General features: G+C 43.2%; 1 protein-coding gene across 1 annotated transcript in view; it reads left to right on the forward strand.

Annotated features, from left to right (window-relative positions):
* Nucleotides 1–16,566, forward strand: part of FARP2 (FERM, ARH/RhoGEF and pleckstrin domain protein 2) — a 110,070-nt gene that overhangs the window by 85,419 nt on the left and 8,085 nt on the right. The window contains exons 18-23 of the mRNA XM_073674547.1: nucleotides 3,554–3,791; nucleotides 13,847–13,977; nucleotides 14,110–14,178; nucleotides 15,634–15,723; nucleotides 16,142–16,162; nucleotides 16,360–16,436. Coding sequence (XP_073530648.1) covers nucleotides 3,554–3,791; nucleotides 13,847–13,977; nucleotides 14,110–14,178; nucleotides 15,634–15,723; nucleotides 16,142–16,162; nucleotides 16,360–16,436 — 626 coding nt within the window. The remainder of the gene's footprint in view (nucleotides 1–3,553; nucleotides 3,792–13,846; nucleotides 13,978–14,109; nucleotides 14,179–15,633; nucleotides 15,724–16,141; nucleotides 16,163–16,359; nucleotides 16,437–16,566) is intronic.

Here is a 16,566-nt window from a genome sequence, read left to right on the forward strand (position 1 = left end):
ACACTTTCAAAGTTTGCCCAATTTTTCGCACTGACTGACCTTAATTTCTTAAAGTAATGATGGCCACTCGTTTTTTTTTTACTTAGCTGCTTTTTTCTTGCCATAATACAAATTCTAACAGTCTATTCAGTAGGACTATCAGCTGTGTATCCACCAGACTTCTGCACAACACAACTGATGGTCCCAACCCCATTTATAAGGCAAGAAATCCCACTTATTAAACCTGACAGGGCACACCTGTGAAGTGAAAACCATTTCCGGTGACTACCTCTTGAAGCTCATCAAGAGAATGGCAAGAGTGTGCAAAGCAGTCATCAAAGCAAAAGGTGGCTACTTTGAAGAACCTAGCATATAAGACATATTTTCAGTTGTTTCACACTTTTTTGTTCAGTATATAATTCCACATGTGTTAATTCATAGTTTTGATGCCTTCAGCGTGAATGTACAATTTTCATAGTCATGAAAATACAGAAAAATCTTTAAATGGAAGGTGTGTCCAAACTTTTGGTCTGTACTGTGTGTGTATATATATGTATGTATATATATATATATATATATATATATATATATATATATACATACATACATACATACATACATACATACATACATACACTTCTCAAAAAAATAGAGAAACAAGTCAAAATGAGGCTCAGTATTGTGTGTGGCCTCCTCGTGCCTGTATGACCTCCCCACAACGCCTGGGCATGCTCCTGATGAGGTTGCTGATGGTCTCCTGTGGGATCTCCTCCTAGTCCTGGACCGAAGCATCCGCTAACTCCTGGATAGTCTGTGGTGCAACATGATGTTGGTGGATAGAGCGAGACATGATGTCCCAGATGTGCTCAATCGGATTCAGGTCTGGGGAACGGGCAGGCCAGTCCATAGCTTCAATGCCTTCATCTTGCAGGAACTGCTGGCACACTCCAGCCACATGAGGTCTGGCATTGTCCTGCATTAGGAGGAACCCAGGGCCAACCGCACCAGCATATGGTTTCACAAGGGGTCTGAGGATCTCATCTCGGTACCTAATGGCAGTCAGGCTACCTCTGGCAAGCACAAAGAAATGCCACCCCACACCATTACTGACCCACTGCCAAACCGGTCATGCTGAAGGATGTTGCAGGCAGCAGATCGCTCTCCACGGCGTCTCCAGACTGTCACGTCTGTCGCATGTGCTCAGTGTGAACCTGCTTTCATCTGTGAAGACCACAGGGCGCCAGTGGCGACTTTGCCAATCCTGGTGTTCTGTGGCAAATGGCAAGCGTCCTGCACGGTGTTGGGCTGTGAGCACAACCCCAATCAGTGGACGTCGTGCCCTCATACCACCCTCATGGAGTCGGTTTCTAACTGTTTGTGCTGACACATGCACATTTGTGGCCTGCTGGAGGTCATTTTGCAGGGCTCTGGCAGTGCTCCTTCTATTCCTCCTTGCACAAAGGCAGAGGTAGCTGTCCTTCTGCTGGGTTGTTGCCCTCCTACGGCCCCCTCCACGTCTCCTGGTAGCGCCTCCAGCCTCTGGACACTACGCTGACAGACACAGCAAACCTTCTTGCCACAGCTCGCATTCATGTGCCATCCTGGATGAGCTTCACTACTTGAGCAACTTCTGTGGGTTTTAGAGTCTGTCTCATGCTACCACGAGTGTGAAAGCACAACCAATGTCAGGAAAATATTAATGTCAGGGACATATTAACAGAATATTAGCCCCTTCTCCCATGCCCCCTCCTGTAGTGTTTGTCCAGAGATGACAATTATACAGTGTCTTACTGCAAATTATCGCCACTTGTCAGCACCGAGCTTTCCCATTCTGCTCAGCACAAAAGCCCCAATTAGCACACACCTGAGAAATAGCTTATGCAAACAAGGCCAGCCAAGGAGTGTTATAACTTTGCTAGGAAGCAAGCATCTTGTCTCTGAAAGACGCAGGAGGTAATTAAAACGCTGGCTTGCATTAATTTGCTTGTAACCGTGAGGCTGCTTCCCGAGCCTCAAAGGGAAATTTGCAGACAAACTGACTCCGATATGAACTATGAAATATTATGAGTTCCATACGTCCGACAGTAATGGGACCCATATATTTAGTGACCAAATCAGCCCAGGAATGCATAGGTAGTTTTCCGGGGCTGTAGGCAAAATCAGGGAGCTGTAGCGCAAAAACACCAGAATAGCAGACTGCAGCTATGTGATGTGTGGTCTCTAAATAAAGATAAAATCATAAGGGAAAAAATGGCGCAGTTTGCAAGCTTCTGCGATCAACGAACGATAAGTTATTGCAGAAGTTAGCGTTTTTAATAAAAATGTACAGGCGGGAGACCGGCCCACATGATGTCACCACCAGGGGCGTGTGGCCAGATCTCCTCTTCGGTATAAAATAACTCATGGACAGTACAGAAGCACTCATTGCCAGAGGGGAATAATAATTATAAGCAACGGGTCCTATTCAATAACAGCATAATCCAACTGGAAAGCCCCTCCCCCACCTATATTGAATTGTCTCCGTGATCGTATAGTGTAAGTTGTCTTCTTTTTACCCTGTTTATTTTATGTAACTGCCTATGTATTTTAATGTCTCCTTTGTAACATTCTTGTATATATTTTTCTTAAACACTGCCTCCCTTTTGGATTAAATATAAAATTTAATAGTTCTGTTTCTTTTGTTCTGTAATCGTTCCCTTCCCTGAAGCCATATACGCTACCAAAACGCAGGCGTCCGGCCAGGCCTGTATTATATTTCAAACTCGGCCGGTGGTGGCAGAGAATATTAATAATTGGGCTATCGTGAAGCTGACAGTGACCGTGCGGAGGGCGTTAAACACCGACTCCAAGCTTTGGAACCCAGGGTGTTACGCCATACACTCACTGGTCGCTTACCGATACCTATGTAGAGAGTAGTCTGGATCGCGTGCTCGCGACTATAGACGGAACACGGACTGCGTGACGGCACGGTGAGATATCACAGTGAGATATTGCGTGATCTCTCCGGTGTCGTCTCGCCTGTGTGTTGGAGTTCCTGACAAATTGGTGGCAGCGGTGGAATATTGCATGATCTCCTCCGTGTCATCCCTCTGTGTGTGTTAGAATTCCTGACAACCAACATTCAAAAGTGCCCAAAACATCAGCCAGAAAGCATTGGTACTGAGATGTGGTCTGTGGTCCCCACCTGCAGAACCACTCCTTTATACAGTGTGTCTTGATAATTGTCAATAATTTCCATCTATTGTCTATTCCATTTGCACAACAACATGTGACATTGATTGTCAATCAGTATTGCTTCCTAAGTGGACAGTTTGATTTCACAGAAGTTTGATTTACTTGGAGTTATATTCTGTTGTTTAAGCATTCCCTTTATTTTTTTGAGCACTATGTGTGTGTGTGTGTGTGTGTGTGTGTGTATGTGTATATATATATTATACATAAATATATATAACATGTGTGAGTATTCTGTTGGAAGAGTAAAGTATCTTTTGCAAGTTTTCTGCCTTATTAGACATATTGTTACTGAAATAAGCTGGACTAGTGTTTCTGTGCCTTTGGTCCTTGGTTTCTGCAGGCTCTCCTCCCATCGCTGCATAAACTGGAGGAAGCCTTTTTGGAAATGCAGAGAAGATGTCCAGGGAAACAGGAGCTGGATACTTTACTGCAGGACTTTGAACAGCAGCGAGTGTGTTATCTGCCTCTCAGCTGCCTTTTGCTGAAGCCTCTGCAGCGCCCCCTGCAGTATGAGAAGTTGTTGGAAAGATTATGCCGTCACTATCCGCCTTCCCACCATGACTATAACAACTGCCAAAGTAAGGCCTCAACAGCGATTTTACAGACGTTATCAGCACTGCCCCCATTGGGGCTCACAATCTAAATTCCCCATCAGTATGTCTTTTGAAGTGTGGGAGGAAACCGGAGAACCCAGAGAAAACCCACTCAAACACAGGGAGAACATACAAACTCCTTGCAGATGTTGTCTTGGTGGGATTAGAACCCAGGACCCCAGCGCTGCAGTGCGAACCACTCAGCCACCGTGCTGCCCACTTTTGCATGTTTGTTACACTTAAATGTTTCCGATCACAAAACAAAGTTAAATGTAAAACAAAGATAGCACAAGTAAACATGTAAGGTCTTTATTATTAAGGGAAAAGCAAATCCAAACCTACAGGGTCCTGTGTGAAAAAGTGATTGTCCCTCCGTCCTTAAAACATAAATTAAGGCTATGTGTCCACGATGCAGAAATGCTCCAGAATTTTCCTGAGCGTTTCTGCATCTCCCTGGCAGAAAAAACGCATGCGGATTGCACATGCGGATTGCACATGCGTTTTTCCTGCCAGGGACATGCGGATGTGAAGCGTTCTTCACATGCATTTCCGCATGTTGGTTGACAAGCGCTTTCCAAGCGATTTTAGCACCACTCGGAAAGTGCTTGTCAACTTGGTCACACTATATAAATCCATGCAAACAGCATGGATTTATATACTGTGACCCGAGAGAATGTCAAAAAATAAAAAATAAATCTATACTTACCTTCCGGTGACCCCCGGAGTCTTGCTTCCCTCCGTCCTGGCTGCCGGCAGATCGCGGTACACTGAAGGACCTGCCGACGTCAGCGTCGCGTGACCCATCACATGACTATGACGTCAGCGCAGGTCCTCCAGTCCATCGCGATCTGCCGGCAAGGGAGGACGAGCGCAGCAGGGGCCATCGGAAGGTAAGTATAATGTATATTTTTTATTTTATTCTTTTTTTTTTACGGTTTCTATGGTACCCGGGTCCGGAGGAGAGTCTCCTCTCCTCTAGACCTGGGTACCATCCGCACATTGAACGCATGTATTCCGCATGTGCTTATCTAGTGAAGCGGAATACATGCGTTCTAATGCAAGTCAATGGAGGCGAAAACGCAGCGGTTCCGCAAAATAATTGGTAGTGCTGCGTTTTTTTCCGCAATGATAATCCGCAGTGGAAATTTCCGCAGCATGTGCATAGCACATAGTAACATAGTAGCATAGTTTGTAAAGCCGAATAAAGACTTGCGTCCATCAAGTTCGACCTGTTAGTTCTGTAATTGCTAAAGTTGATCCAGAGGAGGGCAAAAACCCCAAATGATTTGGCCAATCTTCACCTGAGGAAAAATTCCCTCCCGACTCTGAAACCAGCAGTCAGAATAAATCCCTGTATCAACCTACTATTTTATTTTATTTTTAAGTATATGCTGAAATCTGCCTGGTATCTAGAAATGCATCCAGTCCCCGCTTGAACTGGTGTATTGAATCCGACATAACCGTTTCCTCACTCAGTGAATTCCATATTCTCACTGCTCTTACCGTAAAGAACCCCTTTCTATGCTGGTGCTGAAACCTTTTCTCTTCCAGTCTTAGTGAGTGCCCTCTTGTTACCGTTATATCCCTCCTTTTGAACAAATCCCGGGCAAGATCTCTATACTGTCCCCTAACATATTTGTACACATTTATTATGTCCCCCCTCAACCTTCTCTTTTCCAGGCTGAATAGTCCTAGTTTTGCCAACCTCTCTGGGTATTGCAGTCCCTCCATTCCCTTTATTAATTTTGTTGCCCTCCTTTGTACCTTTTCAAGCTCATTTATATCCTTTCTATATATTGGGGCCCATAACTGAGCACAGTATTCCAAGTGTGGTCTGACCAGTGCTTTGTACAGTGGAAGAACAATGTTCTCATCCTTTGCAGCTATACCTCTTCTGATACATCCCATTACCCTGTTTGCCCTTACAGCAGCGGCCTGACTTTGGGCACTCCAATTTAGTTTGCTATCAATCAAGATGCCCAAGTCCTTCTCCATCTCTGAATTCCCCAATGATTTCCCATTCAGTGAGTACTGGTGACTTCCATTTTTCCTTCCCATATGTATGACCTTACATTTCTCCTCGTTAAACCTCATTTGCCATTTAATGCTCCACCTACCCAGCTTATCCAAATCCCTCTGTAGGTCTGCACTGTCCTCTTTTGTATTAATTGTTTTACATAACTTTGTGTCATCTGCAAATATTGATATTTTACTATTTATCCCGTTGACTATGTCGTTAATAAAGATATTAAATAACATTGGGCCTAGTACAGACCCCTGTGGTACCCCACTAGTGACGCTTACCCAATCTGAGTATATTCCATTTATAACCACCCTCTGCCTTCTATCCTTTAGCCAGTTAGCTACCCACTTGCAGACATTTTCCCCCAGCCCCATCATTCTCATTTTGTATACCAACCTATTATGTGGCACGCTATCGAACGCTTTTGAGAAGTCGAGATACACGACATCCACTGGTTCCCCCTGATCTACTCGAGAGCTAACCTCCTCGTAGAAGTCAATCAGGTTTGTTTGGCAGGAGCGATTCCTCATGATTCCATGTTGGTTCGGGATTAAAAGATTATTAGCATCAAGATGCTCCGTAATTGCCTCTTTAATGAAGCTTTCAAAAATTTTGCCCACAACGGACGTCAGACTCACCGGCCGATAGTTTCCGGCATCACTTTTCGCTCCCTTTTTGAATATTGGCACTACATTCGCCTGTCGCCAATCAAGTGGTACAGACCCAGTCTCAACAGAGTCCTTAAATATAAGATATAACGGTCTGTCTATCACATTACTTAGTTCCCTTAGTACCAGTGGGTGTATGCCATCAGGTCCTGGTGATTTGTTTATTTTAATGTTATTGAGGCGTTTCTGTACCCCAGCTTGGGTTATATTTGTCATACTTAGTGGAGGATTAAGCTTGTCACTTCTCATTTCTCCTGTTAGTTCGATTTCCTTTGTGAAAGTTGTCGAAAAAAAATTCTTTAATAGATTAGCTTTATCCTCATCTTTCTCTATGATTTTGCCTTCCTCACTTTTTACCGGTCCAATATTATCCGATTTAATCCTTTTACTATTTATATACGTAAAGAACAGTTTGGGATTTGATCTACTTTCCCTAGCAATACGTCTCTCTGTTTTCCTCCTTCGCTATTTTTATTTGTTTTTTACAGGTTCTCGTTTTTTCCTTGTAACACATTAGTGCCTCCTTACTGTTTTCCTGTTTTAATCTCTTGAATGCCTCTTTTTTGCTATTTAACGCCCCTTTTACGTTCTTGTTCAACCATATTGGTTTCCTCTTATTTCTGGCCCTTTTATTCCCATACGGTATATACCTCTATCACTGAGTATTGAGAATTCTTTTGAAAGTTTCCCATTTACTATTCGTATTCCTTTGATTAAGAACTTTGTCCCAGTCAATAAGTTGAAGGCTTTCTTTCAGCTGATCAAACTTCGCCCTCCTAAAGTTTGTTTTTGTTGTTCCCTTATCGATAACCCTACTGAAGGGCATTTTGAAGTCGATAATATTATGGTCGCTATTACCTAGGTGCCCCCCTATCTGTACCTCAGTTATTCTATCAGGCCTATTAGTCAATATTAAGTCCAACACGGCCTTCCCTCTCGTTGGTTCCTGCACTAGTTGGGAGAGATAATTATCCTTAATATTTGTCAAGAACCTTTTTCCTTTCTGAGATCTACAGGTTTCTGGTTCCCAGTCAATATCCGGGTAGTTGAAATCCCCCATTACAATCACTTCATTATGTTTTGCTACTTTGTCTATTTGTCCTAATAGCAGATTCTCATTCTCCTCTGTTATATTTGGTGGCTTATAGCAGACCCCCAGTAATATTTTATTATTATTTTTAGTTCCCTCGATCTCTACCCACATGGACTCGACCCCCTCTTCTCCCTCTCCTATATCTTCCCTTAGTCTGGGTTTTAGACATGACTTTACATATAAGCAGACTCCTCCACCTTTCCCCTGTTTCCGGTCCCTTCTAAATAAACTATAATCTAATAAATTTACCGCCCAGTCGTAGCTATCGTCTAGCCAAGTCTCTGTTATACCTACGATGTCATACCTCTCCTCCAATATAAGCGCCTGCAGCTCATCCGCCTTATTGGTCAGGCTTCTTGCGTTGGTCAGCATGCAAGATAAAACTTTGGGGTTATTTAGCATCCTATTCTTCTCTAACGATCTAACTGTACTATCCCCACCCCCCTCTCCACCCTCATTATATTCACTTCTCCCCTTCCCCCTTGCTTGCCTCACATCCCACCTATTTCCTTGGTTTCCCCCCCCCGTCTCTAGTTTAAAAACTCCTCCAACCTATTAGCCATGCGGATTATCATTGGGGAACATGGCAGGCCTTCTACCATGCGTTATTTAAGCGTTTCTGCAGCATTTTTGCCGCTGCAGAAACGCTTAAAAAGCGCATCGTGGGCACACAGCCTAACTGTGGTATATCACATCTTTGGGAAGCTGAGTTCAATTTACCTAGTCACACACAGGCCTGTTTACTGCCACACCTGTTCTCAATCAACAAATCACTTAAATAGGACCTGACTAAGTGAAGTAGACCAAAAGGTCCTCAAATGCTAGATGATATGCTGCAATCCAGAGAAATTCAGGAACAAATGAGAAACATAGTAATTGAGATCTATCAGTCTTGGAAAGGTTATAAAGCCATTTCTAAAGCTTTCAGACTCCAGCAAACCACAGTGAGAGCCATTATTCACAAATGGCGAAAACATAGAACAGTGGTGAACCTTCCCAGGAGTGGCCGGCCGACCAAAATTACCCCAAGAGTGCAGTGACGACTCATCCAAGAGGTCACAAAAGACCCCACAACAGCATCCAAAGAACTGCAGGCCTCACTTGCCTCAGTTATGGTCAGTGTTCATGATTCCACCATATAAAAGAGACTGGGCAAAAATGGCATGCATAGCAGAGTTCCAAGACGAAAACCACTGCTTAGCAAAAAGAACATAGAGGCTCATCTCTGTTTTGCCAGAAAACATCTTGATGATCGCCAGGACTTTTGGGAGAATACTCTGTGGACTGACGAGACAAAAGTTGAACTTTTTGGAAGGTGTGTGTCCCATTACATCTGGCGTAAAAGTAAAACAGCATTTCAGAAAAGGAACATCATACGAACAGTAAAATATGGTGGAGGTAGTGTGTTGGTCTGGGGCTGTTTTGCTGCTTCCGGACCTGGAAGACTTGCTGTGGTAAATGGAACCGTGAATTCTGCTGTCTACCAAAAAATCCTGAAGGAGAATGTCCAACCATCTGTTCTTGATTTCAAGCTGAAGCGCATTTGGGTTATGCAGCAGGACAATGATCCAAAACACACTAGCAAGTCCACCTCTGAATGGCTTAATAAAAACAAAATTAAGACTTTGGAGTGGCCTAGTCAAAGTCCTGACCTTAATCCGATTGAGCTGCTGTGGCATGACCTTAAAAAAAGGCAATTCATGCTCGGAATCCCTCCAATGTGGCTGAATTACAACAATTTTGCAAAAATGAGTGAGCCAAAATTCCTCCAGAGCATTGTAAAAGACTCATTGCCAGTTATTGCAAACCCTTTATTGCAGTTGTTGGTACTAAAAGAGGCCCAACCAGTTATTAGGTTTAGGGGGAAATCACTTTTTCACACAGGGCCCTGTAGGTTTGGTTTTCTTTTTCCCATAATAATAAAGACCTTCATTTAAAAACTGCATTTTTGTTTATTGTGTTATCTTTGTCTTATATTTAAAATTGTTTAGTGATCTGAAAATGTAAGTGTGACAAACATGTAAAAGAATAAGAAATCAAGAAGGAGGCAAACACTTTTTCACACCACTGTATTTGTTCCTAAATTGTCATCTTCTTTCAAGTAGATCGATGTCTACTCTGTGTGATTTTACAGCTGAATCTACAATACATTTTTTTCCCGTTACCCCAACAAATTGAAATGTATTTTATTGGGATTTTATGTGATATACTAACACTAAATAGCAAGTATTTGTTAAGTGTAAAGGAAATTCTTAATGGTATTCTAATTATTTTAAAAATATAAATCTGAAAGTTGTGAGTGCATTTGTATTCAGCCCCCTTGAGTCAAAACTTTGTATGACCACCTTTCGCTGAAATAACTGCTGCAAATCTTTTGGGGTATGTCTCTACCAGCTTTGCACATCTAGAGGCTGAAATTTTTGCCCATTCTCCTTTGCAAACTAGCTTTAGCTCAGTGAGATTTAATGGAGAGCATCTGTAAACAGCAATTTTCACATCTTGCCACAGGTTCTCAATGGGATTTAGGTTTGGACTGTGATTGAGCCATTCAAACATATGAATATGCTTTGATCTAAACCATTCCATTGTAGCTCTTGCAGTGTGTTTAGGGTCATTTTGCTGGAAGGTGAACCTACGCCCCAGTCTTGAGTCTTCTGCAGTCTCTAACAGGTTTTCCCCCAGTATTGCCCTATATTTAGCTCCATCTATCTTCCTATCACTTCTTAACAGCTTTTTTGTCCCTGGTGAAGAAAAGCATTCCCACAGCATGATTCTGCCACCACCATGTTTGAATGTTTGACTGTAGGGATGGTGTTTTCCGGGTGATGTGCAGTGTTAGTTTTCTGCCATAGCATACCATACACATAGCATTTTGCATTTAGCCCAAAAATTTCTACTTTGGTCTCATTTGACCGGAGCACCTTCTTCCACATAGTAGCTGTGTCCCCTAAATGACTTTTTACAAACTGCAGATGGGATGTCTTATGGCTTGCTTTCAAAAATTGCTTTCTTCTTGCCACTCTTCCATAAAGGCCTGATGTGTGGAGTATACAACTGTGACACTACAACTTAAAATCTTAATTAGCCAGACGACTAGATTTGTTAATCCAAGAGAAATACCTTATTGTATTTTATTAGAGATTGCTGGCTGTGTTTTATTAATGTTCTGCTTGCTCGTCAGTTTATGTACACTAATTTAACTTGTAAAGTGTCCACTAATCTCATTAGTATCTCAGGAGTCTCTAACCATTCAAAAATCGTCTAGGCCCATTGTGTAAAGGCCCCGTCGTCATACTAAGCGAGATCGCTGCTGAGTCACAAGTTTTATGATGCAACAGTGACCTCAGTAGCGATCTCGCTACGTTTGACACTTAGCAGCGACCAGGCCCCTGCTGTGAGATCGCTCGTCGTATCGGAATGGTCTGGACATTTCTTTGATCGTTGAGGCCCCGCTGGGTAGCATGCATCGGTGAGTTTGACACCTTACCAATGACCTTGTTGACGACTCAGACACAGAAACAGGCGTGCATCGTTATACAGATCGTTACGAGTCGCTGCATCGTTGTTGCGTCGTTGGGAAGATCTGACTGTTTGACATCTCACCAGCGACCACACAGCGACGCAGCTTCGATACCTGACAGTTCGTATCGTTTTTCGGGATCGCTGTAGCGTCGCTTAGTGTGACGGGGCCTTTAGTGTTGAAAGAAGATCCGGAGGAGCCTTCACCACAGGGAGTCTCACATGTAGGCCCAGGTGATGCGGTCGACCTGAGAAAGATACCTCCACTAATGCACACTTAACTTTGGGGGAGAGGGTGAGAGCAGTTCTGCCAATCAGGGGGCTGAGCCCAGAGAATCAGAAGTCACATGTGTTTTGTAGCAGTGAGACTTGATTGGAGAAAGACTGTACAAGGAGAATGAGAGACATCCTTCAGGAAAGTAGATGGATAGCATGGCATCTAAAGAGATACTGATTTGAATTCTATATGATTCTAGCCTAAGGGTATGGCCCTGACTGGAAAGATACGGATCTTTTCATTAACCATCAGAGAGACCATGGATACATTTTGGGAAACCAGGAGAGAACGAAGAGGTCACCTGGCCCCATTGGCTATGTTGTTTGGAGTTGCCAGGAGGGACCCACCGGTTGCCTGGGCCTATGGAAACTCTTGGACAGGCCAGGTTGGGACCCTCGGATCTCCTGGACTTGTACCGCAATGGACTGCTAGCTTGCTAAGCTTGCCGCTATCTTCTCTCTGTGGGGGCCTGTCAGAAGTGGGGGGCCACTGGTTGAGGTAGTTGGCCCTGGAAGTCTCCAAAGTCGCAGCTGTTCTATCCCAGGCGGGCGGAGAAGGAAGGGTGAGACTGCGAGATGTTGTACCATCCTGGGTATTTGCTGGGACTGTTGTGTGTGTTTATTGTCCGCTTTGTGGTTCAATAAAGTATTGCCAAGGTGTTTTATCCCCACCCTGTGTTGTCAGCGTAGCGTTACACCTATGGAAGACCCCGGGTCTTCACAACAACTAATAGTTGTTCTGTGGACAGATTCTCCCTCCTGAGCTGTGGATCTCTGCAGCTCCTCTAGAGTGACCATGGACCTCTTGGCTGCTTTTCTAATTAGTGTTCTCCTTGCTTGGGATGTCAGTTTAGGTGGACGGCCATGTCTTGGCAGGTTTGCAGTTGTGCCATATTTCTTCCATTTCTGGGTGATGAATTGAACAGTGCTTTGTGAGATGTTCAGAGCTTGGGCTATTTTTTTTTTAGAACCTAACCCTGCTTTACTCTTCTTCATAACTTTATCCCTCACCTGTCTGGTGTGTTCTTTGGTTTTCATCATGCTGTTTGATCCCTAATGTTCTCAAATAAACCTCTGAGGCCTTCACAGAACAGCTGTAGTTATACTGAGAATAAATTACACACAGGTGGATTCAATTTACTAATTATGTGACTTCTGGAGGCAATTTGTCACTCAGGATTTTATTTAGTGGTATCAGACAACAGGGGACTGAATACAAAACATGTCACAATTTTCGGATTTATATTATTCAAATATTTACAAAACCATGTATCATTTCCTTATACACTTCACAAATACTTGCTACTTAGTGTTGGTAAATCACATAAAATCCCAATAAAATACATTTAAGTTTGTATGTGTAACGTGACAAAATGTGGAAAAGTTCACTGGGTTTTAATACTTTTTCAAGGCACTGTACCTCTTTGCTCTCTGGTTATTTAACTTTACACTGCCATTACAGCTCCCACATGAGTGGTCAGACAAATCTTCCTAAAAATTTAACCATTGTCCACATATATCTAAAATTGTTGAACAGGATTTGTGGCAACACTCAGGCTATGTGCCCACGATGCAGAAATGCTCCGGATTTTTCTTGAGCGTTTCTGCATCTCCCTGGCAGAATAAAAAGCATGCGGATTGTACATGCGTTTTTCCTGCCAGGGACAAGCGGATGTGAAGCGTTCTTCACATGCATTTCCGCATGCGGGTTGACAAGCGCTTTCCAAGCGATTTTAGCATCACTTGGAAAGTGCTTGACAACTTGGTCACACTATATAAATCCATGCAAACGGCATGGATTTATATAGTGTGACCTTAAAGAATGTTTAAAAATAAAAAAATAAATCTATACTTACCTTCTGGTGGCACCCGGAGTCTTGCTTCGCTCCGTTCTCCCTTGCCTGCAGCTTGCGGTACACTACACCGAAGGCTTTGCCGTCCCATGACTATGACGTCAGCGCAGGTCCTTCAGTCCATCGCGAGCTGCCGGCATGGGAGGACAAGCGCGGCGGGGGCCATCAGAAGGTAAATATAATATTTATTTTATTCTTTTTTTACAGTTTCTATGGTGCCCGGGTCCGGAGGAGAGTCTCCTGTCCTCCACACCCGGGTACCATCCGCACATTGAAACGCGTGGAATGCGCATCTACAGATGCAGTTATGCGTAATCCATGCGTTTCAATGCAAGTCAATGGCGGTGAAAACGAAGCGCTTCCGTAAAATAATTGGTAGTGCTGCGTTTTTTTCCGCAATGATAATCCGCAGCAGAAATTTCCGCAGCATGTGCACAGGACTGCCATTAAAAATTCCAAAAATTGCAGAATTTAAGAATTTAACAATATTGAAGATGTTTTATGCTTGAAAACTGGCAAAAACACCTTCTTGAATCGGGGCCAATGTGTTGTATGCATTGCTAGCACGTGTAAATCTATCTAAGCTTTTATATTTTGCGCTTATACAGGAGCCTTAGGAGAAGCCAGCGCAGTGAGCTCTCGGCTCCGGCACCGCCTGCTGCACCTCCAGAACTTACAGAGACTGGACCAGTTAGAGAGAGACTTGCTGGGAGGAGAACATCTTTCATCACCAGGCCGGGTAAAAATCCAGATGTCAACATAGTAATATTTCCATCACAGAATAGAGCAACATTTCTCTAGTTATTACCTAGTTACGAAGAATATATGTTCGTAGTGTATCCCATAACATTATGCTGTTTCTCTTCTACAGGAATTTATTCGAGAGGGATGTCTATACAAGTTAACCAAGAGTGGTCTGCAGCAGCGCATGTTCTACCTAGTATGTCTGTCAGGTTTAAAGGCTTCATCCCCATATCAGCCTTACATGGCTGAGAAGGGAATAGCTCTATCCAGTTCCGAACACAAGTGGTGGAGCTACGAGAGGGATGAGAGTTAAAGAGCAGATGTCGCTGAGTTGGTCTCGGGTGATCCTATAGCTCCACATCCGGTGGTTGGAGCTGGATGGTGTTATTCCCATCTCAGCCTCTTTGTAGATACTGGAGTAATAAAATGGCCCATATGTACAATTAGAGCAGAGTTGCCTCCAATACGTGCAGATTCTGTCTCTGTGAGCTCCTATGAGGGTCATATTCAGAGATTGGCTACCATATTGTTTGAAAAGATACTTTGTGTAGTGTTCTGTGTTCCGTTCATAAAACAAGAAGTCAAAAGAATCAACGTTTCGGCTGATCATTGGCCATCAGGATCTCTCCCGAATCCTCCATAAACAAGAGCGCTCGCTCTGTCGAGCACTCCTTTGTTCTTCATGAGAGAGCTGCTTCCAGTATCTTCTGCCAGCGGTTTATTTCGCCAAGAAAAAAAGGATCGGCAGTCCAAAATCTAATATATCGGATCCTTATCTCCCCTTACATCATCTGTCACGGAGAGTAGAGAGGCCCACGTACTCATTAACCAGTGCTCATATCAGCTGACTTTATATTGTGTTTGGGGCCTTAAAGCTTAATAAGAAACTTTGTAATATATCTTAACAGAGAATCCACTTCTGTATCCTCCTGGCTGATCTCTCATTTTCAAAATGTTCGATTCATGGGTAAAATCTGTCTTCACTGAATATAGACTTTTCCATTACTGAGATAGGAAATGGCAGTTGGTGCTCATAAAGTTTTATGAAGAACTGAAACTGTAATTTCATGAGATCTTGAATCTCTGTGTCGGCCTTCAGCTCCTCCTCTCCCCTCCATAGAATTTTAAAAGCACCAGCTGCCATCTCCTATCTCAGTAATGGGAAAGTCTGTATTCACAGAAGACCGATTTTACCCATGAATTGCAAATGAAAGATTAGTTCAGGAGGTGAAAAAAAATCTTATTTCTCTGATAAGATATATTACTTATTTTCATGTATGCTATTGATTAATGAAATGAAAATTAAAACCACGGTTACTCTGAGTGTTGTTGCATGTAGGTGCCGGTGTGGGTGCATTTTGACAGTGGCTGTCAAATAGATTGTAGGGAAGTGGATATAAATTGATTATCTATTGTTAATAGTCATGCGTTCATGTAAATCTATGTGACCGTTCACAATAAGTAACCAATTTACACAAATTAACCTATAATAATCTGACAGCTGCTGCAACTGTTAGGATGTGGCTAAATTGCAGCCATGCACCAATGTGTGTTCCTATCCTAATAATCTGATGACCAAATAACGTTAGTGTAGAATATTAATTATTCACTAATGAATACTATTAAACACAATTTCCCTGTTTCTCATCAGTTCTCAGATATGCTGCTGTATACACGGAAGGGCCTGAGCTGCACCAACCAGTTTCGGGTTCATGGACGGCTCCCGCTACATGGTATGCTGGTGAGTAGAAAATCTTTTTTTTCCAGTGTCTATATCTGCAGCCTGAGGCTTCTTAGACAATTTAAAGAGCCCTCAGATTCAGGGGCGGACATATCATTGGTGTATCCTGTGTGGCCACACAGGGGCCCAAGAGGTAGGGGGCCCATTTATACCTCCAAAGCAGGTGCAATTTTGCATTTTTAGGAGCTCCTGTGCTGCAAAGAGCCCATATATTGTTCTTGCAAAGGGGTCCTTTTCTGTCTGTGTCCACCAGTGCTGAGATCCCTGGAATCCTCTGTCCTGTCACTGTTCCGTTTTAGAAGCCCTTGATGTGATGTATTCCAGCCCTCAGCATGCGCTATCCGTCACATTTATGATATTAGTTTTGCATGTATTATAACGTTTCCCTTCTTCTCTATACCTGTCACTAAAATTTCAGCTGATGGTTCTGGATCCTCCGGTGAGTACACAACTTGCAGCACTAAACTCGCTTTATGGCCTTTTGTTAGCTGACCCTTCATCTGACTGTAAAAGTGTCTTGGGCTTGTATTGTCATTTAGTCTGGTGACGCCTGTCGCCATATGCCGTGTATTTGTGCTGTCAGCATGTCACCGTTCATCCTTCATCTCTGTCTATCTATATGGTCACTGTCCACAGGCTGAGGACAGTCACAGCGCTGTCCCACACTGCTTTACTATCTACTCCGCACAGACAACTATAGGAGTGGCTGCCAGGTGAGACTATAGGCATCCATGCAGCAAGGCTCATATCCATTATCGGTTCTATAGATGTTAGGAAGGTTGGTTATTTGGCTTGCTTAGATGAAGCTTAAATGGACTCTGTCATATTGTAAATGAAGTCTGA

The sequence above is a fragment of the Phyllobates terribilis genome, unplaced genomic scaffold (assembly GCF_046119375.1).
Source record: "Phyllobates terribilis strain yellow unplaced genomic scaffold, ASM4611937v1 Scaffold_3__8_contigs__length_932513732, whole genome shotgun sequence".
NCBI lineage: Eukaryota > Metazoa > Chordata > Amphibia > Anura > Dendrobatidae > Phyllobates > Phyllobates terribilis.